Source organism: Lissotriton helveticus, chromosome 7 (assembly GCF_964261635.1).
Source record: "Lissotriton helveticus chromosome 7, aLisHel1.1, whole genome shotgun sequence".
NCBI lineage: Eukaryota > Metazoa > Chordata > Amphibia > Caudata > Salamandridae > Lissotriton > Lissotriton helveticus.
The window spans coordinates 715,786,519-715,814,112 of NC_136068.1; the positions used below are offsets into that span (position 1 = coordinate 715,786,519).

Here is a 27,594-nt window from a genome sequence, read left to right on the forward strand (position 1 = left end):
CACTCGCACACTGTGCCCCTACACTACTTTAGGCCACACACACTGCACACTCACACACTGTGCCCTCATACTACTTTAGCAACATCATTATGGAACACCTTCTAGCTCCAACTCGTGGCACAGCCTTGTTCAATTGCATATACAACCATTTGTTAACTTCTTCACTATTTCATCATTTTACTCTTGCTTGTAATACTTTATCTTTTCCACATTCATCATTCTTTCCATCCTCAAACCAGGAAACGCAATTTTCCAATTTTTCTCAGGTTAATGTTGGGCCATCCGAACCTCTTGACAAAAACACGTACTGAAGCAAAACTCCATTAAAAAGCAGTTTTTATTATAACCCAATGCATTTCATCCCTCTTGGGGTCTTTCTTCAGGGGTAACTGAAACTACAAAATACATCCATTGAGATTCCGTCCACCTTATAAACCACAATGTCATGTGCATTGTAGGAAGGTGGCTACCTGACTATGGTTACCCCAGATTTTTTGCCTGTGTTTAGCTGGTTTTTTGACTTAGTTGACCTGGTTCCCTGCTAATCAGGGCCCCAGGCCATCTGCTCTCTCTGTAAAATGGATTCCATGTACCCTAGGTACATACCAATTGGAAATGGACTCCTTGTCAGCCCCTGTATAATGCACTATAGGTGCACAGGGCATAGGAGCCACTAAGGCCTACCAGGGGCTGCAGCATATCTTTTGCCACCCCTGGCTGGTTCTTAAATTGACACAACTGGCTGATCACTCAGCTGGGGTAAGGTGGTGTACACACCCCTTGCTTAGATATAGTATACCTATGTCTAAACCTATATCTGGACACATGTAAACCTGTGAGCCACTCCTATAGAAAGGCCTCATCAATCCTGGAGGCTGAGTGCGTGGTTTTATGTGAGATGGAGCTCTAGCATGAGCTGAGCCTGTCTGCAGCCGTCGGGAACAAATCCCTAAGCTGTTTCAGGATAATGCCATACCATATACTATTAAGTGCCTTATAATCCTCGCGGTTATTTAGCAACTCTGGTTTGGCTTTATCAAAACATGTCGTGTAAGGTGTCATACGCTTTGGAATACCATCCCCTCGCCAGTTCTGGCGACGGGGATGGCATTTCACCCCTCTAGAGGGGTAAGACATGTTACTTTACTTTAATGCGGTTGATTTCTCCAAAGACCTTAAGATCCACAAAATGGATGCCTCTGCCACAGACAAATGTCTGGACCCCTGGAGCTGACCGAAACTCAGTCAAGGGGGTCCTGGACAAAGGGTTTCCTGTCACAGGAGGGTGTCACCGCCCTCCAGACAGGAGATAGTGTATTGTAGCAGGGAGGTTTGAAAGAAACCAGACACTGCTTGGGGCGCACAAGGCTGCCCCTTGCATAATCCGGCCAAACCGGTTCTGGGGCACTCCAGCCCTCGTGCCAGGGCGGCCTGGATCAAAGGAAGGGGGTGTATACACCCACTTCCTGGGTCCCACCCATAGGAGGGGACCTAGCAGGTAATCACGCCCACCAGATTCGAATAAGAGTGGGAGCAGTGCCAATGCACATCAGATTTCCTGGAAGAAACATTAGAAACGAAACTCTGGACCCTTCGCCCTCCATCTCAACGTGGAAGCCCGAAGAATCTCCCTTGTGGTCAAGGAGTGACCACCCTGCAGCAGCAGGCACCATCCAGCCCTCGACGTCTACTTAGTTGCAGTTCCCGCCGGAACTCGAGCAACTGAGATCGACGAGATTAAGCTTGCCTGCCTTCTAACAGCCCGATCCACAGTCCCTGCAAAGCTGAGACCCGTGGAGGCGACCGGAAGCGTGGGGCACGCCATCTTGAATTGACCACGAGACGCTGACCGTGCAGCCCACGAGTGATCCTCGAAGCTGTGCACCGGGGTTTGAGAAGCCCCCACCCTGAGCTGCTTCTGAGCCGAAGTTCAGCCCTCCACACTCGACGAGTGCTGCGTGGGGCCCTTTGGCTCTATTTGGCTCAACGCGTTGGCACGGTCACTTGCCAGCTGGCTAGTGGTCCCTGTGCCGACGAACTACCTAAGAAGACTCGTGAATCTGGTTGCTCCAGATCCACACCAGCTCCCCTGAAAAGGAGCCCCGACTCTGACCTTCCTGGTCCGAGTGAGAAGCAATCTTCCGATCCCGCGTGGATTGCTCTTGCCAAGGCTTGTTTGCTCCAAACTTGAAGCCGACTGCACCGACGGTGAGAGCCTGCGTGGGACAGATCGTGACCTGCTCCTGGACGTCGCAGATGCCCCAGAGCCCACGTGACAGCGGAGAGAAGCTCCTCGACGACCACCTGATTGCGCCCGACATTGCCTGGTTCCGTCCTGGTTCCACCCTGGTCACTGCTGAGTGACCCAGACTCTGTCCCCTCTGCTTTCAGGTACTCTACAACTTGAGTCCACCCTTGGACTCCACCGGACACTTCATCTTTAACCCGCCTGCAGCCCTTTCAGCTTCAAGCACCAAGAGCCTGCGAGTCAAAACCCGACGCCACTTCGACCCTGTGCACCCACTTCCTGTGGGTGAGGTAACTTTGCTCCGCCGGTGTTCCCACACTGGTGCACACCTCTAGGGTCTGTGTGTTAAGTTTTGTTCCTCTAGGTTCAGCGGAAGTGTCCTTTAACTTTAACTTTACAACTTTTACGCACCATTGGTTAACATTGGTGCGTGCGTGCGCTTTCCGCACATCTCCCGAATCCCGAGGGCCATTCCCGACTTCAGCATTGCTTGTCCTGACTGCTCCCAGCGATTCCCTAGGCCCTAGGCCTAACCACTGCTCGAGTGGCATCCCTTATACCACTTGTTTAGTATATGGTTTGAGTGGCCCCCTGCCCTCATCCATAATTGTGCAACTTTGTATGTTTAAACAGTGCTTTTGATTTAACGCTTGTGCCCCTTTATTCATAAAGAATACTGGGGATTGTTTTTAGTAATAAACACATATATTTTTATAATATATACTTGTGTGGTGTCCTTTCATTTGGTATTACAGGATTGTATGTGGTAAAACAGCTCGCTTAACACGACCTCTTAAGTTAAGCCTTTAGGCTGCTTAGTCCATGCTACCCCTAGGATAGCTTGTCTAATAAGGTTGACTTACAACCAGACACCATAAGGGATTGTTTGGTCAGGTAGTAGGTGGTTCCAGAATTGGAAACATCCCCTACCAGGCCAACTTCTCACATTGGTGAGCAGCGGTGCGGATTTGAGCTTGCTGTTGTTTTACCATTGCAATCTTTATATCAAATTGAAAGATCACATCAAGTACCTCTAGGTACATATAAAATCAAAAGCTTAGCATATTAAGTTCTACTGAACTTGGTAGTTGTAGGTTGAAGGGAGTAGCACACCCCTGACTACAACTCACTAGCAAGGTCCAGTAGGAAAACACTTAGTGTAGGTAAGTGCACCACTTACACCTCACTAGTAACCATGTCTGACACAGGAAAAGCCTCAGGGTCTACTCCTGTGACAGTTGACCTTACCCAGGCAACTTTTGGATATGACAAGTTAACCCGCAGAGACTTGATTGCCTTGTGCAAAGCAAGAGGGTTAAAAAGGGGCAGAAGCCCACCTGCCTAATCCTGGTAGAAATCCTAGAACAGGATGACTTAGAGAAGGCAAAAGCAGCTTCCCTAGACACAGGAACTGGAGGGAACCCCCCTGCAGTTGATCCCCCTGAAGAGGAGGATGATGATGACTTGGATGAGGACTCAGATGTTGAGGACTTAGAAGTACAGGATCAGGGTAGCCAGGTTCCAGTTGGTAGGCTTAGCCAGGCCAACTTGGACCTACTGGGGAATGGAGAGGGCCAGCACCTCCCCAGAACCCCACATGGTATTCTCCCAGGCAACAGAAGAATGAGATCCCCCTCAGGGGACTCTCATATTTCTAGTGCCTCCAGAGAATCAGAGAGAGGCATGACTGCTTCTCAGAAAGCTGAGCATAGGGCTAGAATGAGGGCTGTCAAACTCCAGATAGAGAGAGAGGAGGTAGCCCTGAGTCAAGCTAGACTCACCTTAGCTCAAGCTAAACTTGCCTTGGCAAGAGAGCAGAAATTGTGTGGCTTAGATGCCACTGGTGGCAGCAATATTCCAAAAGAGAAACCCAGGTCCTATGATAGTAGAAACCTGACAAAGATTGTGCCCCCCTTCACAGAAGGGGATGACATCCACAAATGGATGACTGCTCTTGAGAGAGCCTGCATGGTACAGCAGGTTCCTGAGGAACAGTGGGCAGCAATCTTATGGTACTCCTTTTCAGAGAAAGGGAGAGATAAGCTCCTCACTGTTAGACATGAGGATGCAAACAAATACAAAGTCCTGAAGAGTGTTCTGATAGATGGGTTTGGCTTAACCACTGAACAGTACAGGTTGAAGTTCAGAGATACCCAGAAGACACAGACTCAGGACTGGACTGATTTTGTAGATTGTGCTACTAAGGCTCTGGAGGGTTGGCTACATGGCAGCAAAGTACATGACTTTACAGGATTGTATAATTTGATTATGAGGGAGCAGATCCTAAGTAATTGTCAGAACCAGCTCTTACACCAGCACCTGGTAGACTCTGATCTGACCTCTCCCCAAGAATTGGGAAAGAAGGCAGACAAATGGGTCAGAACCAGGATTAGGCCTAAGAATCAGGACAGTAACCAGAAGAAGGAGTCTACCAAGCCTCAAGATAAGGGTGGGGATAAAAATAAAGAAAAGACTTCCCCAGGGCCCCAAAACTCCAAGAATGGGGGTGGGTCCCAAGACACTTCTTCAACTGAGAAAAAGCCTTATTGTTATCCCTGTAAACAGGTGGGGCATTACAAAACAGACAGCTGTTGTCCCAAGAATAACAATAAAGAAAATATACCTCCAAAGCCAGCTTCCACACCTCCTGTTACTGTCAGCAGTAATCCCCCAGGAAGTAGAAGCACACCCAGGAATCTGGGTGGGTTTACTGTTGGAGCTCAGGTGGACCCTGGCCTATCCAGGTCCCCATCACCCAATGATCTTGTTTATGAAACTGGCATGGGGTTTGCCAACTTCTCTGCTTGCCCAAATACTTTGAGCAAGTATAGACAAGAACCCATCATCAATGGTTTGAAAGTTGAGGCTTTTAGAGACACAGGGGCTAGCATCACCATGGTGGCTGATGGCATAGTCCCCTCTAAGCAACTTTTACCTGGTGCCACATACCAGGTTACAAACATTGATGGAATCCAAACAAATCATCCCATGGCAGTAGTAAGTCTCAGCTGGGGAGGTGTCATTGGCCCAAAGAGAGTGGCAGTGTCACCAAACTTGCCTGTAGACTGCCTACTTGGTAATGATTTGGAGATCTCAGCCTGGGCTGAGGTTGAACAGGAAACCCATTCTAGAATGGTGAATTCCAATGGAAAGGTTAGTGGGGCTGTAATGGCTACAGCCCCAATTCAAGATGTCCTTCCTGAAAAGGTTGGTAGGGCTGAGAAACTCTCTGCCCCATCTTTAGCAAAAGCTCTTCCTGAACAGAATAGCAAAGCTGTTATGATAACAGCAGAAACCCAAACTGAGTCTCCTCCTGAAAAGGTTGGTGGGGCTGTGATGGCCACAGCCCAAACTCAAACTGACACGTGGGTTGTGAAACCTGAAATGATGGATAACTCCACACAAACTGAGAGCATGGAGGAGGAAGAGAAATCTCCCCCTCACCAGACTTTAGGACAGGATCAGCCTCCTCAGGGAACTGATCTTACCCCTGATGAAGGAACTGCCCCAGAGGTGGTTGGGCCTAGCCTGACAGAACCTCTGATGTCAGTGGACCCTTCTCAGGTGGGACCCAGTCTGGAGCAGGTAACCTGCCCCTCTCTACCTTGCCTTAGCCAGCCCAGGGCTGCAGAGGACAAGAAGGACAGTGAGACCCAGAGGGCCCCCTGTCAAATAAAGCACCCCCATCAAAAGATTAGGTGCACCAAAACTAGTAGCCCTAGTAAGGTGAAAACTTTAAAAACTCCTGAGGGAGCCCCCTTAAAAACAGTTAGGGACCTGCCACAGATGGATTCTGTTGGGCACAGCCAAACCTGGGACCCAAGGGGCCCAAACCTGAACTGTCCCTCCAGCAAGCCAAACAGAGGGACCCAGCCTCCAGCTTTAGGTAGCCAGAGGTTGACCCTGAGAGCACAGTGCAACTCAGTTAAAGAGAGAAAGGCACACATGGTGGAAGATAATTGGAGGAAGCTAAGCCCTAAATTAGTAGAGCCTCGCTTCAATACTCCATATCCAAACCAGCCTTTAACTTTGCATAAACACACCCAAGGTAGTGATTCCCTATGGTGGAGACCCTCTAATACCCAAAGGGTGAGGGACTGCTTAGTGGACCATGAGACAGGGGGTACCCATGCTAGTGCAGGTACTTCCTTATATGGCCACTCAGGCAATATAGGCTTACCTGGCCAAGGATAGCCTTATCTCCTTTCGTTTGGGGGGGGGGTTATGTAGGAAGGTGGCTACCTGACTATGGTTACCCCAGATTTTTTGCCTGTGTTTAGCTGGTTTTTTGACTTAGTTGACCTGGTTCCCTGCTAATCAGGGCCCCAGGCCATCTGCTCTCTCTGTAAAATGGATTCCATGTACCCTAGGTACATACCAATTGGAAATGGACTCCTTGTCAGCCCCTGTATAATGCACTATAGGTGCACAGGGCATAGGAGCCACTAAGGCCTACCAGGGGCTGCAGCATATCTTTTGCCACCCCTGGCTGGTTCTTAAATTGACACAACTGGCTGATCACTCAGCTGGGGTAAGGTGGTGTACACACCCCTTGCTTAGATATAGTATACCTATGTCTAAACCTATATCTGGACACATGTAAACCTGTGAGCCACTCCTATAGAAAGGCCTCATCAATCCTGGAGGCTGAGTGCGTGGTTTTATGTGAGATGGAGCTCTAGCATGAGCTGAGCCTGTCTGCAGCCGTCGGGAACAAATCCCTAAGCTGTTTCAGGATAATGCCATACCATATACTATTAAGTGCCTTATAATCCTCGCGGTTATTTAGCAACTCTGGTTTGGCTTTATCAAAACATGTCGTGTAAGGTGTCATACGCTTTGGAATACCATCCCCTCGCCAGTTCTGGCGACGGGGATGGCATTCCACCCCTCTAGAGGGGTAAGACATGTTACTTTACTTTAATGCGGTTGATTTCTCCAAAGACCTTAAGATCCACAAAATGGATGCCTCTGCCACAGACAAATGTCTGGACCCCTGGAGCTGACCGAAACTCAGTCAAGGGGGTCCTGGACAAAGGGTTTCCTGTCACAGGAGGGTGTCACCGCCCTCCAGACAGGAGATAGTGTATTGTAGCAGGGAGGTTTGAAAGAAACCAGACACTGCTTGGGGCGCACAAGGCTGCCCCTTGCATAATCCGGCCAAACCGGTTCTGGGGCACTCCAGCCCTCGTGCCAGGGCGGCCTGGATCAAAGGAAGGGGGTGTATCCACCCACTTCCTGGGTCCCACCCATAGGAGGGGACCTAGCAGGTAATCACGCCCACCAGATTCGAATAAGAGTGGGAGCAGTGCCAATGCACATCAGATTTCCTGGAAGAAACATTAGAAATGAAACTCTGGACCCTTCGCCCTCCATCTCAACGTGGAAGCCCGAAGAATCTCCCTTGTGGTCAAGGAGTGACCACCCTGCAGCAGCAGGCACCATCCAGCCCTCGACGTCTACTTAGTTGCAGTTCCCGCCGGAACTCGAGCAACTGAGATCGATGAGATTAAGCTTGCCTGCCTTCTAACAGCCCGATCCACAGTCCCTGCAAAGCTGAGACCCGTGGAGGCGACCGGAAGCGTGGGGCACGCCATCTTGAATTGACCACGAGACGCTGACCGTGCAGCCCACGAGTGATCCTCGAAGCTGTGCACCGGGGTTTGAGAAGCCCCCACCCTGAGCTGCTCCTGAGCCGAAGTTCAGCCCTCCACACTCGACGAGTGCTGCGTGGGGCCCTTTGGCTCTATTTGGCTCAACGCGTTGGCCCGGTCACTTGCCAGCTGGCTAGTGGTCCCTGTGCCGACGAACTACCTAAGAAGACTCGTGAATCTGGTTGCTCCAGATCCACACCAGCTCCCCTGAAAAGGAGCCCCGACTCTGACCTTCCTGGTCCGAGTGAGAAGCAATCTTCCGATCCCGCGTGGATTGCTCTTGCCAAGGCTTGTTTGCTCCAAACTTGAAGCCGACTGCACCGACGGTGAGAGCCTGCGTGGGACAGATCGTGACCTGCTCCTGGACGTCGCAGATGCCCCAGAGCCCACGTGACAGCGGAGAGAAGCTCCTCGACGACCACCTGATTGCGCCCGACATTGCCTGGTTCCGTCCTGGTTCCACCCTGGTCACTGCTGAGTGACCCAGACTCTGTCCCCTCTGCTTTCAGGTACTCTACAACTTGAGTCCACCCTTGGACTCCACCGGACACTTCATCTTTAACCCGCCTGCAGCCCTTTCAGCTTCAAGCACCAAGAGCCTGCGAGTCAAAACCCGACGCCACTTCGACCCTGTGCACCCACTTCCTGTGGGTGAGGTAACTTTGCTCCGCCGGTGTTCCCACACTGGTGCACACCTCTAGGGTCTGTGTGTTAAGTTTTGTTCCTCTAGGTTCAGCGGAAGTGTCCTTTAACTTTAACTTTACAACTTTTACGCACCATTGGTTAACATTGGTGCGTGCGTGCGCTTTCCGCACATCTCCCGAATCCCGAGGGCCATTCCCGACTTCAGCATTGCTTGTCCTGACTGCTCCCAGCGATTCCCTAGGCCCTAGGCCTAACCACTGCTCGAGTGGCATCCCTTATACCACTTGTTTAGTATATGGTTTGAGTGGCCCCCTGCCCTCATCCATAATTGTGCAACTTTGTATGTTTAAACAGTGCTTTTGATTTAACGCTTGTGCCCCTTTATTCATAAAGAATACTGGGGATTGTTTTTAGTAATAAACACATATATTTTTATAATATATACTTGTGTGGTGTCCTTTCATTTGGTATTACAGGATTGTATGTGGTAAAACAGCTCGCTTAACACGACCTCTTAAGTTAAGCCTTTAGGCTGCTTAGTCCATGCTACCCCTAGGATAGCTTGTCTAATAAGGTTGACTTACAACCAGACACCATAAGGGATTGTTTGGTCAGGTAGTAGGTGGTTCCAGAATTGGAAACATCCCCTACCAGGCCAACTTCTCACATGCATCATTAGTATTGTCAAGGTTAACATTATTGAAGTGACTCTGCAAAAGCTACAGGCAAATTACACATAAAAATTCACTTTTACATAACCAAGAATTAACACATTGCTGCCTCCGTGAATTGCTCGCCCTGTGCTTATGAAACCAACAGTTGCTATCTATGTACTCAACACTCCCTCTGTGAATCTAAACTTTCCACTGCTTCCCGTTCCAAAACACTCTTAAACATTCACCGGCTTACCTGCTGTCATTAAACAACGTTTTCCCTCCCACAAAGAGCGAAATAATCTCTCTTACATACACTCGATTTCTAAACGTGACTCTCACTCCTCCCTTCGTGAATTCCCCACTTAATGCAACACCGTTATCAACTGTGGCATGCTAAACCTCCCCCATTCACATTGAGCTACTCACACTCCCATAATGCACCAAGAATTTTTGCATACTGAAAAAATGGAATCTGTTTCTATGCAAGGCAAATAAATTATGTTTGCGTAACATTATATAATGCTGCCATTATTTTGCACTTCTGCAGTATTACAATGTTCATAAAGTACTTTCCAGTCATCTTTGAAAATAAAGCGTGCTCCATGGATTAAAGATGTTCCGCCTGGCATGAGGGTGGCGCGGTGTTTTTTAGAAAGTTCTCATTAATGCTCTCAATTCTGTTCGGGTGCTTAAAAATCGAGTGTATGTAAGAGAGAATATTTCGCTCTTTGTGGGAGTGAGCACATTGTTTTAATGACAGCAGGTAAGCCGGTGAATGTTTAAGAGTGTTTTGGAACGGGAAGCAGATTCACAGAGGGAGTGTTGAGTACATAGATATCAACTGTTGGTTTCATAAGCACAGGGCGAGCAATTCACGGAGGCAGCAATGTGTTAATTCTTGGTTATGTAAAAGTGAATTTTTATGTGTAATTTGCCTGTAGCTTTTTGAGAGTCACTTCAATAATGTTAACCTTGACAATACTAATGATGCACATGACATTGAGGTTCATAAGGTGGACGGAATCTTAATGGATGTATTTTGTAGTTTCAGTTACCCCTGAAGAAAGACCCCAAGAGGCCTGAAATGCATTGGGTTATAATAAAAACTGTTTTTTAATGGAGTTTGGCTTCAGTACGTGTTTTTCTCAAGAGGTTCGGATGGCCCAACATTAACATGAGAAAAATTGGAAAATTGCGTTTCCTGGTTTGAGGATGGAAATAATGATGAATGTGGAAAAGATAAAGTACTACAAGCAAGAGTAAAATGATGAAATAGTGAAGAAGTTAACAAATGGTTGCAGATGCAATTGAACAATGCTGTGCCACGAGTTGGAGCTAGAAGGGGTTCCATAATGATGTTGTTCAGATAATTACGTGCAGTATGGGCTGAGCACGTCACTAGTGTGCACGCGACGGACTATGGGGACTTTGAAATTGAAAATTAAATAGTATAAACAATGGTGTGCGACCCCTCTATGTACATGTTGCTCATCCTACTTTAGGCCACACACACTGCGCACTCACACACTGTGCCCTCACACACTGTGCCCTTACACTACTTTAGGCCACACACACTGCACACTCATACACTGCGCACTCACACACTGCGCATTCACACTAATTTAGGCCAGACACACTTAGCCCACACACTACTTTAGGCCACACACACTGCGCCCTCACACTACTTTAGGCCACACACACTGTGCCCTCACACTACTTTAGGCCACACACACTGCGCCCTCACACACTCTTCATACTCACACACTCTGCACCCTCACACACTCTTCCCCCTCACACACTCTGCACCCTCACACACACTGCACCCTCACACACACCACACAATTACACTCTACTGAATACAACACACACTCCTCATAATACCACTTAGTGCCACATCATTATATGCTACATAATTACACTTCGCTCAACACAACATACGCTCCAAATACCATTCAGTGCCACATAATTATATGCTACATATTTACACTGCGCTCAACGCAACATACACTCCAAATACCACTCAGTGCCACATAATTACACGCCACATAATTACACTATCTATCTATTGCCCTCACTCTATCTATCTATCTATCTATCTATCACCCTCACTCTATCTATCGCCCCTCACTCTATCTATCTATCTATTGCCCTCACTCTATCTATCGCCCTCACTCTATCAATCTATCTATCTTTTGCCCTCACTCTATCGCCCTCACTCTATCTATCACCCTCACTCTATCTATCTATCGCCATTACTCTATCTATCGCCCTCACACTATCTATCTATCGCCCTCCCTCTAGCTATCTATCTCCCTCCCTCTATCTATCTATCTCCCTCACTGTATCAATCACACTCACTCTATCTATCGCATCACCACAGCATCACTCAGCACCACCGCAGCATCACTCAGGGGCACCACAACATCACTATGCGCTACCACAGCATCACTGAACACAACAGCATCACTCGTTGCCACCACAACATCACTCAGCGCCACCACAGCATCAATCTGTGCAACCATTCAACAACAACTGGTTCAAATATGTTCTCTCAATGTTTCAGGCTTTATTCCAAATGTCACAAAAAGATGTTAATATTTCACTTCTGTTCTTGGATTTTCGTCACAATAAAATACACTGAACATAATCTTCACAAAAGTTATTTACAAAAGTTTAAGCTATTGCCATTATAAATTACAATAACTTTTATTTAAGTATTAATTATTTTAAAAAATTAAAAGTCATTGTTATTTGTAATATCAATACATCTAAGTCACATAAATACAACACATATTGCATTACAAATGCTATAGGTGTCACATTTGCGAAAGTTATAACTAATGGCATTGTAAATGACAAAGCTATTAGGTTCGCTACTTTCAAAACCAACACATAAATAAAAAAAAATGTCATTTACAATACCAATAGCTCAAACTTTCCTAATGCTAGACCTATTGCATTGCAAATGCTTGTTAGTCAAGGGCTAGGTGCATGCTGGGTCTTGTAGTTTCGCGTTTATCGCAGTTCTAGCAAACGACATATCTCCATATGCATAAGTATTGGACGCCAAAATGCCAAGACTTGCCAAACGTGTCAGACAGGGGGGGCATTTTTCCCCTGCATATCGGGCGTGCCTGGATAGGCCCCTGAACTTTGCGACGTCGCCTTGAGAACCTCTCTCGTGTGGGGGAAAAAATGCAAGCCAAGAGGTCGCGTCCCAGCACAATCCCGGGTCTCGTGGCACCAATTCTCCTCTCTCCTCCCCTCAATGCTTCAAGGGAGGAGCGATTGGTGGATTCCACCGCGCGCCCGTTGCTACCCCTCTGGACCTGCGGCCGCCGCAGAGCGCGCACGCGAGACACCCAGCTAAGCAGAGCCGCCGCTAGGATTGTGCTGACGCAGAGCCGCAGTTGTAGCGGGGGGGGGGCGGGGCCTGCGCGCGCTGCCTGCACCGGCGTTCCACAGCGCGAGCTGCCAGAGTGACAAGCTCGCGACCGCAGGAGCATCAGCAGCTGTTCTGCCTGGCGTGCGGGGGAGGAGAGGGGCGCGAGCTGGAGGCAGAGGAAGGCGCGTGCGAACCTTTAATCAGGAATCTTCAGCTGCCGGACATACCTGCACCAAACCTGGACCCTGACTGCTGCTTCCTCTTCCCACGGGTTACATCACAGGCACCTACCTGGAATATCCTTTACCCTAGGGCACCAATTTGCATCCGTGCCAGAGCTATGAGCCCTGCGTGAGCTGCCATCTGGAGGAACCTTTACCCCACGGTGCTTACCAGCCAGGAGCTGTTCCGCACATTTTACCCCAGGGTGTCGGCCTGCATTGCAGCCAGGAGCAGTGGCCGATCGGTCTCACCTGCGACATCATCATCCTCAGGTTACCATCCTGCATCCCAACCAGTGCACAGCATCACCGGGCAACGCTGCATCACCATATGCCCCCTGGATCCACTTCAGTCTGCATCACAACCGGAAATCTGCCAACCCTGCCACACCCGGCGCATCCTCTGCCCGATCGGTGCCTGCAGTGTCAGCCCGCTTGAATCCTAAACAGGTGCCCCATGACCTACTACACCTGCTTCCTCTTCTGATCCCAGCCCTCTTCACATTTAGGACCACCGAAGGAGGAACAGTCACTCCTCCATCCCTCCATTGGCACTGAGTATCAACCGGCCTACCTCAGCCAAGATTGCTGCTACATGACCTGTCACACCTACTCCAGGGCGGAAGTCTGCATTGCAGCTGAGAGCACTACACCATCTCTCCCTTATCTGCAGCACCCCCTGGGTCCAGTACTGTATTCCATCCTAGAAACGTGCATCCCTGTCAAACTTGTGGCATTCTTCCTTGTACAATAGTACCATTTTTGTTCAGTTGTATACCTGTCCCTTGGTGCACCCATCACTGCAACCCCTCCCTCTAATGCATCTCTGACCTGCTGGGCCTTAATACATCTTTGAGCTTTATCTAGAGTACCCATCTATTTTGAAGGGCATTGGATAAAGTGTTCGCTGTGGTACTAGTAGACCAAAGTCCCTTTTCTACATCCCACACATGGTGTGATCCTCGGCAAAATACCCTCATCTCTTTGTGGCCAGTTTGCCATATCACCCAACTCTGGAAATACCTTGAGAGTGGTATTAAGTGCTATGTTAACAGAGGGCCTTTAAAGGTGCTAGGGTCTGCAGACTCACCCCTGTCTTCTGGTGCCACCTGTGCCCCTATCACTACCCTTTGGCCAGTCTGCTGATATCCCAGCCCGTTGAACTCCTCTGAAACAAACTCCTCCCCCTGGCACCAGCTTCGTTCTCTCATTGGTTTTTCAGCCACCTGCCCCTTCCTCCGAGCGGGCCCCGCCCCTTCTCTTATTCTCCAGGAAACCGGTCCAGAGGAAGGCACCTCCGACCTGTTGGGCACCGCCAACCCCTGCACCTGTGGCGAGGAGACTCCACACCCTCCTGGCGGATCCGGCAGATTTTGTGATTTCTTTTGCAGGCGCTTCCTTCTAGTTTTTTATTCAATCCCGAAGCGCCTGGCCATGCGGTGCCCCCAAGTCCCTGTGTGCTAAGGCCGCCCCCGGGGACCATGGATTGTTGTCTGCCCGTTTCTGGCTCTCCGCTGAGAAACCACCCCGACCGTCAATGGAGGAAGAGACTGATGCCCGCAAAATCAACAGCAGCTTCCTGCGCGACCACAGCTATGCCACCGAAGGTAATGACGCGGGCTCCTCGGGGTCCTTGAGCTGCTGAGGTATCGCTTTGCAACCCTGAGGATGTGTGTAGGCTGGTGGGCATGTAATCATCTCTGCGCAGCGCACATTGTACATGCTTATTGTGTTCTTATGTAGCGCCTTTCCCATCTCGGCGCTGATTAACTTGTGCGATCATTAGCGATCGATGACCCCGATCGCAGTTGCATTAATACATTTGTATCCACGAGGGATCATTTGATGTCACTCGACTCTTAAATATATTTGTAAAGTCAGAGGCAGTGACCAGTTTATTTAAATTCTTTTGAATGTCGAATTTAAAAGTCTCCTATGTGCTTTGACTTCCCCTGGGGTCTAGCTTCCATTGGTGCAGCAGGTGCAGTGACGCCAAGTCCCAGAGGCCTGAGTGCCCACTGATTCCGCAGTATTGTTCTGTTTCACAGCTGAAACAGCGACCAAGTGGCTCCTTAACTTCCCTGCACTATGGCCGAGGCCATTACACACGGGCATCTGCTGACAGAGTGCAGCAGGTGCAGTGGCACCGGGGTCCAGAGGGGACCACCACTGACCCATGTTTATTGAGGTATTTTATAATTCAAACAGCAGCGGGGGGAGGAGGGTCTCACTTCCTTTAATGCAGTGGGCGGGGCTAGATTATCGTGGCATGGATAGGGGTGTGATCCAATCACTAATGGTGAATACCCGGTTTCTTGCCCTGGCTTCAGGCACGCTGTGTGGTCCGGGTCCAAGTCACTCATGTGCCTCAGATCCAATAGCTGCCGACATTGGGGTCGACTAGCACCTGCCGACTGTCAGCTACACATCACTCTATGAATACCTGGCTATTCCCACATTAAGTGCAGGTGTGTTTTGCAGGCTCAGGTTCGCAGTGCAGTCCTTTGCACCAGTGAGAACCACTCGCCCTTCGGCTGGTAGCCAGACAGACTCTAAAACACGTGCCAGCCCGAGAGGCTGAGGAGAGGAAGGAAAGCACGCGCCTCTCCCTAGTTTTGTCCATTCTAACTAAAGGATGCGTTGAGTGCAACCTGTTGTGCGTTGTTCTGTGAGGCATAGAACATTAAAACCAATTTGGGGTTTGACTGAATCCAGTGGCAGTTTTTGTATGTTAATGAAGCAGGTGGAAAGGGTCATTTCGGCTGCCAGGCACTCAGTTGACTTTTGGAAGCTCTGAGTGCGCTGCTGCGCATCATCAAAGCTGCACAGACACCAGGCGATTGCGCATGCGCGCTCGGAGATGTAATCGCATGCAGTAGGCTCAGATTTCTGGATTAACCAAAGGCGGATTAGGGCTCTCAGACTCTATTACACTCCGGGTCCTTTCAGTCGACGTAACATCTATTGTGCAACAGCAGCGGTTGGGAAATCTGACCACTGCGCCCTGCTGTGTTCAGCTGAGCAGCTAGGGCGACGGGCCAAGGTGTTCCCTTCTAAGCGCCGAACTGTTCCACTTTACTTGCGCAGCAGCGCTATACAATTTGAAAATATTTTGCGCCGCGTCATGGAACATGGCGAATATTGGGGTTATTGTGCATATTATGACTAGTGTAGGTTTGGGGGAGAGGGCTTCCAGATGATTAATTGTGTTTAGTGCATGTGTCCCACTTCTTCTGTAATCCGAAAGTATTTTTAGTATCTGAGCGCTCTATCCAGTTCTAGGATCCTTGCTGACTGAAGTCAGTGGTCTGGCAGTTTTATATTTGTTTGTGTTTGGTATTTTTGGACAGACAACCATTCTGGAAAGTGGCCTAATGGCGGTGGCTTTTGTTTTTAAAGGGCAGTGACCATGGCCAGATAATTGTGTTTCTGAACCCTTTCATCAGGTTTTTGGGAGCTTGAGGGGCGACCTTGTAACTGAATGGTGGGTTGGCTGGGCTGAAAATGATTTTGAAACACAAATATGAAAGTTATGTATATCGGCAGTTAAGACACCATTCCTCAGTTTTAAAAAGGTTCTAGCGGGATTCTCGTGAGAGGTTGAGGATCCTGTTGATTGCAAACAGTGTGGGCTGAATTCAAATCTCAGCTCAGCTAGGCACTGTGATCTTGGTCAAAGCACCTTATCTCCTTCATCTGATCCAACCAAGACTGCCAGTAGCAAGTGCCGTGCGGAATAACAACTGCATTCCAGAACATATATAGTCAAAAGAACATTGTGTTATATAATCAGCAATCACACATAATTAATCGCCAATATCATTATTGTGAGAACACCTGGGCCTAGTTCAGCGTTTATTTGCCTGCAGGGCGTATGCCTGTGCATTTACACTGCTGCCTGCTTGTTGTGGGTTCTGGGGTGTATTTTCTGAGACTGCCAAGTCCACTCTGCTCTCACCCAGTGACTTAACTGGAATAACGCCCGGAGAGCATCTATATGTGACCACATTCTGCAGTACCTAACGGCGTGTATGAAAGGTTTAAGTCGCTCGCGCCTGTACCGCAGTGTTCTCCATCAGTGGCCGGGCGGACCTGGTTGAATAAAGGCCAGCGCCGGTGCGCCTCCCCGATCCCCCTCCACGTCTTGGCGCTCGCAGAGCTCAGGCCGGGAGCGGCAGAGTTAACGGGGCTGAGGCGGCGCGCACGACTCTGCGCGGGAGCTGCAGCCACACACGGAGCCCGGCCGCGCCGATCGGTCCTCCCTCCCGAGCGGATCCCACCACAGACCCGGGACGCCCCGCCGCGCCCAGACCTCCTGACCCCGGAGAGCGCCGCCTGCAGGAGGGACCCGATTTGGAGGTGTTTCCTCGCCGCACACTGGGTGATCGCCGCGGGGCTCTGAGCCAGGGTTTTAAAAAAACAACACAAAAACACAAGCATCGGTGTTTTTATTTCCAAGGGCTTCTTTGTCTGGATTCCTTCGGAGGCGCTCCCTCCCTCCCTCCATCCCTCTGTGATGACATTGACCGTCTCAGCTGAGACGACCCCACACATGCTCGTGAACGCCGAGTAGGTTCTTCTGCCGGAGGCGGATCCCGAGAAGCAGTCCCGATGAAAAGCCTGTTGGATTTAAGTGAGTACTCCCGCCATTGTGCACGCACGATTCACGCGGCAGCGCCTCGATGCTCCGGGAGGTGGGCAGACCGGAGGCGCGCTCGATGCAGCGGACCGCCGTGTGCATGCAGTGTACTCCGAGGGTTCATCCTCTCTCGTGTGTTACACTACGAGGTGCTCGCCTTTGTGGTGTACCTGATGCCCTGGGGCGCCGCCATGGGCAGCAGGTGCCCCTGTGGGCATGGGTCGGATCGCGCCCCACCGCAGGCTTGGCTGGGAACCAAAACCAGCCCTGGCTGAAACTGACACATCAGCCCCACGTGGCACCGTGCCAGGGTCGGGGAGGGCACAAGATGTTGTGAGGGTACGCTCGTTAAATACAAAATATTGGTCCACATGGTGAAAATGACGCCACCATTTTCAATTATTTTGGCTAAGCAAGTCCATGGGTGCGTGTGTCATGGCGGCGCACCCAGCTCGTGCACAAAACCAGTAGTCTGCTGCCCAGTGGCAAGTACCAGGAAGCCTTACTGGCCTTGGTTGCCCGGTCTTAACGTGCTGATGTGTTTATTTGTGGGTTGCATGTTAGTTTCTAAGGAAAGTGAATCCATGTTCCAAAGCTGATTCCAAATCATTTTGGTGTTGCTGAAGCATCTATGTCTGCGTGTTTAACCTCTACTCCTTCTTAAGTCAAACGAACGCTCTGGGTGAGATGGTACGTCTTCGGAAATCTTATGCGAAGAGATGCAAGGAATTATATCTATATGCACTGGAAGAGATGAGTGGGCGGAGAGGTGTGGCTGGAGTTTAAATATCCCAGGAGTCTAAATACAGTAGAAGAGATGCACATATTTTAGTAGAGTTGCAGTTCTGAAGATAAGGTGATAAAATGATATTTGGTTTAAAGAGAAGGACTATAGAAGTGAGGCTTAGACAGCTGAAGAGCATCAGCACGTTGATTACTGTGAATTCATGGAACCTCTTACAGACGGCCTGTGGCCTTGACATATAACAATACAGATAAAGCACCACAAGGCCGGCATCAAGGCAGGCTGTAGACCCGGAAGTATTTACACATTTGCAGTGGTCATTGAAATGGGCTGTCTAGATCAATCTATTCTAGTGACTGTGAAAAGACATTCTACTTTTGTTCCTGAGCTATGCTGATGTTTCCTGTCTAGGGCAGCAGCAATGCCTCACGGTCCTCTCTCCCTTTCAGTTGTTTCCAGCGCACCCACCAGAATCTGGTATTTTCTTTATACAGCTTTTCTTTTCCATCTGCTTAGTTAACAGCTTGTATATAAGACTATAGTATAGATTCCAGTCCATGACATAACAGCACAGCTGACGCAGTACACTCACACACAACACCCAATATTAACATGTCTGATGCCCTTATGCGGTAACCTAAACTGTTCTTGTCTGGCAGGTTCTTGAAACGCTGTGTTCCTCCACTACCCCTTCCCCACCAATCTTCTGTCCCTCAGACAAATCCACCTATCATTCCCTCTCACCCTGAATCCTTTTTTCCCCCATTGCTCTTTTAAATATGTGATGCGTGTGGAGTAGTGTGGCTCACTGGTTAGAGGTGGCAGACCCGAGAGCAGAAGTCGGCCCGGGACCAGGGTTCGATTCCCGACGCGGCAGGGTCGTGGACCTTGGTCAGCGGACTCGATAATTCTCGCTTCGGTGCTTACTCTAATCAGGGACCACACTCGGCAACTCTGGGCATTAGCTTGCCTAATCTCCACAACGGCCCCACCAATTCCGGGGATGCCTGGCTCCACCTTGGGGACTCCCAGCAGGGACCATCCCACAGGGAAAGCCAGGACGGGTTCCCCAGAGTTATACAGCGCCGGGACGCCCCGTTGCTGGGGCAGCTGTGCGCTTTACAAGTATACTACATTTACATATAGCAGCCATTTCCTATAGGTAATCTGTAAAGTGCTCCTATGCCGGTCAAGTGCAGCACCACTATACTCTACGAGTTGCAAATCAATATCTTGCAAGCAGGCAATGCTGCTGATAAGTATATACTTAACTGCAGAGATACATCAGCAAATGTGACACTAAAATCTACCATCTCTCGCACACTCATCTCCCCATCCCGTGACCTCCTGGCCATCCACAATCGACTCCCTAAATGCAGAGAACAATTAGAAAGGAGCCTTATGGCGTCTACCTCTTATTTTCATTTATTATTATTCTCTGTTGCCTCAGGCTAAAATCTTCTCTGGATTGGAACGCATCTCATCAAAAAGTAGCGCTTGCAGAGGCGGTCATGTGGCAAAGTACCCTAGTTTTAAGGCAGGGCGTTGCTGCCCGCTGAATGTCATATGTAATGCCTTGTCTCCTCATCAGTAAACCAGGCACAGCACAATTATCGGATGCAGGGATGCAGAATCAAAATGGGAAGTGAATATTGATTTCTACGCTTCTTGCAATATAGCACGGCTAACCGCTATGGTATTGGAAAATTCCGCTCCCACTCCTATTTTTCAATAAGTTAATTGATGCGGGACCCAATGTAAAATTGAGAAACGGTAATGTCTGCTCTGCAGGACTGATGATAGCATGGGGGTTATTCCGGTATGGAAGACTACAGACCGGGGAGAAGGACTACATGGCAGTTGATCGAACGCAATCTCTGAAGGGCCAGCACGGCTGGAGGAGAGTGGCCCACAGGCCATGCGGCACATGGCGTCTGATTGAAACATCCCCTGCTCTATCGGTTTCTTATCGGAAGCATCCTTTTGGTAAATCTCCCAGATTCCCTACGGGATAGGATGTTGCTGCCACCAGAATTGAATAGTTGACACACGCTTCCATTACGGTCAGCCAGGAGTTTTCGAACATTTCCCTCATGGTACTGTTCAATTGGGTATGCTACTAGCTATGTTATTGTATTTATTAGTAGCAACTTGTGTCTGCTCTCCTCTACTAGCAAAATGACCAGAAAACATATATGAAAGGTAGTATTTAGCCCATGCAACATGACATCCAGGTAAATATCTAAGGGGCCGGCTACACCTCTATAGCCATTTTTGGTTAGGGAAAGGTCAGAAAACGTGCACCCTCGCTGCGAAACATACCTCAAATACAACCGGCACACAAGTTTGTAAGGCAGACCGCTAAACCACCCGCACTACGAATTCCATGGACAGGATACAGTCCTAAATGCCCCTTACACCCACTCTTTTGGCCAGGGCATAGCCACTGACAGTCCATCATTAAGCTCCACCTCGATTGGTAGACCCACAACCACATACAATCTGTACTCTAATGAGATAAGATGCAAACCTGCTGGTGAGCCTAGACTATACAAAACTTTGCAATATGAAGAACATTAACCCATCACAAAAGTATGAGGGCACTAGGTCCCAGAAACAACACCAGGGTGACCAGGAGTTCTGTACTACAGGAACAACCGTGTCTGCTTCTCCAGCATCCATATTTCACATGGGGCCTTGGACTGAAGAACTACGGAGAATCGCGCCAGTCGGTTCTGAATATGTGGTGTCCACGGACAAGAATGGTTTCATGGACAACTCAGGAGACCTTGAATTTAGACAATGACAACAGTACAAGCAAGGTCGTTGTGTTTGTCTTGGTGAGAGGTTCTTAAGAAGGTATAGTCACATGATTGTGCACAGCAAGATTACGCCTGTGCTCATAATCTGACAGCGCAATAGCTTGAGCCTTGAACGTTGTTCGCTCCTTGAACACCCAATTCGTCATGAACAGAAAATATTGTCTACAACAGTCATTCTTCAGTAAAATCATGATGCATTAGAGTGATTGTAGACTCACTAAAGCTATTGTGCAGTGGAACTGTTGAGCACTAAAGCCAGTATGCACTTAAGGTCTTTTACAGAGGGGCTACTTTGCACTGAAAATGTTGTCCTCCGAACCAAATGACTTCTGCAGGAGCTGTGCACTGAAACTGGTGTACACTGATGATTTTGTGCACTGAAAACCACATGTCCATAAGTCATTGTGCAGTGTAGATATCTAGTGCATTGAAGCCTAAGTACACCAAATCCGTGATGGACGAAATCTGTTGTGCATCCTTATCCTATGAAGGCATTCTGCAATAATCCAATGTGTAATAAAACCATTGTGCACTGAAAAAATTCCACCCTGAAGCCCTTGTACACAAAAGAATTTTGTGCATGTAGTTGCCATGCCACATTAACAATAGGCTGTGGCCTTCGCTCATATGTGCATGCATGTAATGCTCGACACCGAAGAATGTATGACATTACAACGCATACATTTAACATACATGCCTTTACAACACAGTTTTACATCGCAAATTCTTTACATCGCATTCTTTTACATTGCATGCCGTTACATCGCATTTTCAGAAACTACATTTACAACGCATTCCATTACATCGCATTATACCTTTACAACGCACACCATTACAATGCATACCATTGCATTGCATTTAAGGTAAGTGTTGGATAGTATAGGTAATAATTACTATTCTAATTCCAGTGAGTGCAACATTAGGGTAAGTGTTGGATAGTGTAGGGGTATAAATCACTAATCTAAATCCAGTGAGGGCAACAGTAGGGTAACTGTTGGATAGTGTAAGGGTACTATGCATTGTAATGGTATGTGCAATGACTTGCAATGTAATGCCTGCATTGTAGTGACATGCATTGTAATGATATGCTTTGTAGTGACATGCAATGTAATGCTGCGTTGTAATGACATGGGATGTCAAGGATGTTGCGATGTAATGACTGCTATGAAAAGGTAGTGCGATGTAATGACTGTGTTGTAAAGGTTGTTTCCTGACACAAAACCATAAGGTGAACTATCTAGCTGTAAACCAATACGATCCATCACTAAAGAACTTGCAATGCTGCCCTGACTTCTCTAGGCCTTATCCAGCTTGGCTCACTTGCAAATTAAACAAAACCCAATCAAATTCAATCGCAAAGAGCATTTTTGAATCCTGTTAATGATTAATCCTGAATAAATAGGAAGGTTTACGTTCAAGGTGGACCCAATGTCAAAACCACTTATAGTGGCGTGAAGTTCCAATGCTAACGTAATGCCATTAGCACTTCATCAAACCCTTGTCAAGTTCAATGGAGCAGACCTGGGGTGAAAACAGTACAAACTTTCTGTTTTGGGTAATCCCTTTTAGGTAGCAAACAGCCACCTAGCCAATGGCCATGAGACACCAACCCCACCTGACGTCCTCCATACATTACACATTCAGATATAATTGGGTTTCATCTCTATATTTTCATACTGGAGTTTTGTGGTGATAAAAAAATCTCTCTGTAGCTACATTTACAGATTGAAAAGGACAGATATACAGTGTAGCTGAAGTGGATACCAGACGGAAGTTAGATTCGGCCAAACTGGTCTCATCCACTGTCGCATTCGGAGGAAAAAAATCCACCAGATAAGATGCAACCCACCTTAGGTAAGTACTGATATCCACAAACAAATCTCCTGGATCCATATCACAAATCATGATCAGTTATGTCTATTTCCACTGAGAGATCCAACAGCACCAACAACAAATGGTTACCTCTCATCAGACTGCAGAGAATATTATCCAAAGGGTAGCCATGTCAGTGCTGAACCAGCCGCAACCCTGGCTTTGACTCAATGTTAGATTGATCCAGGAAAGACAACAGCTAGTGAGACTTGACCTCGTGGGGCTCATTGTAGCTGCTGTTAATAATTACTTAGTGGCTACAGGATCAAAATGTTATTAACAGTGACCTGTATTGGGATCAAGGGTTGAAGTGAACAGTCATCACTGTGCCTATAAATACATTGTTGGAGTGCAAAATGATTGAATTTTCAAAAGCCTTATGATTGTCTAGGGACCAACTTGTCCCCTGTTCCCACAGACAAGTTTACTATTGAAAGTTCAGTTGATGAAACCATTGGGTATACTGAGGACCAGTTTTTTTGAGAAGACGCCCATGACTAAGTGAGATCTCATTCAATTATTGTTAAACTGGAATTTTGTGTCAAACGGGTTAGAGGCAGACACACATTTCAGATGTGGATTTATTGTTTTTGACGGTGCCGAATTGTGAATGTTGGGCATAACTGGTGTTTCCAAAGATGCATTTCTACTCACAGCACTTTGGCCCCCTCAAAGGAGTCTATAGGTTGCAACAGAATCACCAGTAGACAGTCTTCTTTGAAAGTAGATATTTCAAAACATTGTTAAGTGCACCACTCGGACATTGAGGAAAGTGTATGCTCTGTAAAGAGCACTCCTTAACGCCCTCCGTGTATTGGACACAGTCTGGTAATGAGAACAGTAGTGAATGTTTGGCTGTGATACTCAGGTGCCTGCAATTGTAAATAACAAATCCCTAGGCGATTAATGTTCTAATTTGCATTATATATATAATATAATTGCAACATGATACTGAAAAAGGCTGTGATCGCTTATAAACAATGTAAAAAAGACTTTTAATAGTACAAAGCATCAAAAAATGTATGATACAGCATACCTGTATCATTACACGGCAAAAGGTAAAACCACAAAGGAGGCCAAAATATATACTCCTATTTGAATACATGTCTCTCAATGAACAACTTCAATCAAACAATCATTTTGTGTATATTGCTTTGACATAGAAATAATATTGCAAAATTAATTAAATTAGAGAAATATTTTCACATACTGTCACAACAATGAAAACCATGAATGTCTGAATATCAAAAATCAATAATATGTGAAAAAAAACAAAAAAGAGACAATGAAGTAACACATATGTCCAAATTGAGAGACAATCAAGTGGCTCTGATCATGGATGGATCCTGTTGTTCCTACACGTGTTTCAGTGACTACAGGGCCTTAATAAAGAAACCCACAGATAACAGGTCAACTATAAAACTCTCATGGTTCTAGTCGAAATGTACAAAAGGGATCAAGGATTACAAACAAGCTCGACTAATTCAAGCTTATATGTTTCTCATATGTTAATTGCATCCGTCAGGAAGAAAGGTTGCGCCATTTCTTCCTGACAGTCGCAATCTACAGACTGGTCGGCATATAGACCAGTCTCTTCAGCTCACCATCGAGCAGAGTGGAGTTCCCATTCCCAGATGGGTTTCTACATTACCTAAGAAACGTATATCATTTTGCAATTCTATTTCTATATCAAAGCAATATACACAAAATGATTGTTTGATTGAAGTTGTTCATTGAGAGACATGTATTCAAATAGGAGTATATATTTTGTCCTCCTTTGTGTTTTTAACTTTTGCCATTTAATATTGCAGGCATGATGTATCATAAAAATGTAGATGATTTGTACTAATAAGTCTTTTTTACATTGTTTATAAGACATCACTTAGCCTTTTTTAGTATCATGTTGCAATTATGTTATAAAATACAATTTAGAACATTAATTGCCTAGGGATTTGTTATTTACAATTGTATTTTCCCTGTACTAGGAATAGGCATAAGTAGTAGGGGTTCCTTATATATACACTGATACTCGGGTGCCTGTAAAGTCTTCTGTTGGTTACTGTTGTGCGCATGGTAAAAATATTGCATGCCTGCACAATTAATTACTTTGATGCCTGTGATCTCCAGATAATACATTTGCTAGTTATTGCATTTCTGAGGTTTTCGTCGGGTCAATATTATATTGAAAGATGGAGTAGACCAGGCCATTTTCCAATGGAGTGGAATTTACCTGTGCTAGCTCACAGAAAGGCCAGATACTGCAATTTACTGTCCAATTAGATTCCTTAACCACTCTGGTACTTAACTGCAACGTCATTATTACATGTTGCATTCCAAGATAAGCAACAACAGAGAAAGGACAAAGCCCATCTAAGATGTCCATTACATTGGATCCAATTAGGGTATGGAAACTGAGGTTAGAAAGTTGGTATGTCAGTTCATATGGATGAATAGTTGCGGGAGACATTTGTGTTTAACTTGAAAGTCCCTTGCTTGTAACAAAGTAGGGATGCCGAGCAATTTATCCTTCTCAGGCTGTTAAAACCGTACCATTCTGTCTGGTAATAGTTATGGAAGCCCCATGGGTCAACTCAACTCCAAGTGATACATAGGGCCAATATTATCATGTTATAGACTGTAGTCTGGCAAATAGCCAAGCATTTGAAGCAGGTGGAGAAGTGTGGCTCAATGGTTAGAGCGGCAGACCCTGATGCAGAGGTCTGGCCCGGGACCAGGGTTCAATTCCCGCCTTGGCAGGTCTTGGGCTCAATTTCCCCGGACCTGATAATTCTCCCCTCGGTGCCTATTCTAATCTTGGGCCCCACTCTGCAACTCTGGGCAATAGCTTGCTTAATCTCTACAATGGCCCCAACAGCGCTAGGATGCCTGGCTTCACCTTGGGGGTGCCCAGGAGTGGGCACTTCACAGGGAAAGGCCAGGAAGGGTTCCACTGCGGTATGTGTACAGCACCTTGAGACCCCTTCGGGGGTGATTCGTGCGCTATATAAGCACTACATTTACATTTAAATTTTTTAGGTACGCACATTGTGGTTTTGTTCGAGGCTGAGACGTAGATGAATTTAACTGCCTGTCATCCAACCGTGGAGCCGGAACCATATCAGCAAAACTGCTGTTGAAAAGTGGATAAGACCTGCTCTGACAAAGGGTTTTTGAGACTTTTAATGATAGGCCTTTCTTGGACCTTGGTAAAAAAGGTAATTATTGATCTTTGGTTCATTAAGACTTAAACTTCCAGATTTAGGTTTTTGCCTGGAGAAAAAGTAATTATTTTTACGTCCTGTGGCCTTCTAGCTTGGTTAAGTGGTTGCTTTGCTAGCTTTCACAGTATCAATAAGATGAAATCCACTGATTCTCAGGTTGACTCTTAGTGGGCGTAGAGAAATAAATGGGTTATTTCTGTGCTTGTTAATATTGTCAATTGCAACCTCATCTATAGTGATAAAGGTATTTTGCTGGGTCCTGGCACTGTAAAACTAACATCTTGTGCCTTTTGCCATTACTTAGTAATTTACTAAGACCCTAATCAGAGTGCTTTGGGAAATGGGTGGTTATTTCTTCACCCCTGAAGTTACCAATAAAAGCTGTAATTCTAGGGCAGAGAAAACCTGGAGCATTATAAGTTGAACCCTGAGGATCCATTAAGAAAGGGGGAATTACCAGTTTGAATTTTTAATTCGAAGTCATCGTTCTTCTGGTAGTTCCCCGTTTTCTTCCAGACTTTCACCAAGAGATTTTGGCTTCATGCAGCAGCCGAAATTTCCAGGCAAAAGTAAGCCGATCCGTGCTGTTCCCTCTGATCTTAATACTCCAATCATTCTGGTAAATACTGTTACTGAGTCCATTGGATTTGAAAGGTCACTCCTAAAGAAGGCCAAGCATCTTCATTTCTCAAAAAGGTATTCAATAGAGTGGACTGGAGATTGCTAGAAACATTCACTTGGGTATACTCAGTAATGGAATGTGAAAGAGATGAGGGCTGGGTAGGTATAGATGCTCATGGTAGATTGGTGATTTTGAAGTTGTAGTTTGCCTAGAAGATGAGTTGGGTAAGTAGGCCCGAACAATGATTGTGCATGGACTCATGTTGTGGTGATAGTATGCCTCTGTTTCGTAGTCTTGGAGTAGCCACAGGCAAACCTTAGTTGCTTGCTATTGGGGTTTATGATTGTGATATTGATGTATAGCGACATGTTATTGGGTAAGAGAAGCTTCCTCATCTATTTAGAAATAAGTTTAGCAAATGTAAGTGAACATTTTATATTGATGATTTTAATAACCAGCAATGTAAATATTGCTATTTGTTAAAGCATTGGTCCATGAAGGTGAAAGAACAGGTCATAATTCCTTCTAAGCGGTTTTGACAAACTGCCTTATAAACCAGATATTGACCTGTATATGTGACTCGGGTAGATGCATATAATCAAAAAGTGATGACGCATCTATTGGCACGTCAGCTGTAGGGAGGGTGTGTCACAGCAGTCGTGAGTGTAGTTCAAGAGGTTCGACTTTGGACCTTGGGACTCCATTACTTGGTGGAAATGCCAGTCCAGTTTCCTTCTGAACAAGGACACCAGCCGGCCCAGTGTTGGCCTACTTAGTCCTTGCCCAAGAGGTATAGCTTGAGCTTTGTGGAACTATGAGCATGGTGCCCACCTCTGGACATGCCTGTCACCGTAGGCACTTGCA

At 47.0% G+C, this 27,594-nt stretch overlaps 1 protein-coding gene across 1 annotated transcript in view; it reads left to right on the forward strand.

Annotated features, from left to right (window-relative positions):
* The first annotated feature begins 12,703 nt into the window (after positions 1 to 12,703).
* PPP2R2B (protein phosphatase 2 regulatory subunit Bbeta) overlaps positions 12,704 to 27,594 on the forward strand; it is a 304,244-nt gene continuing 289,353 nt past the window's right edge. Inside the window, exon 1 of the mRNA XM_078653298.1 lies at positions 12,704 to 14,416. Coding sequence (XP_078509424.1) covers positions 14,347 to 14,416 — 70 coding nt within the window. The 5' untranslated portion in view covers positions 12,704 to 14,346. The remainder of the gene's footprint in view (positions 14,417 to 27,594) is intronic.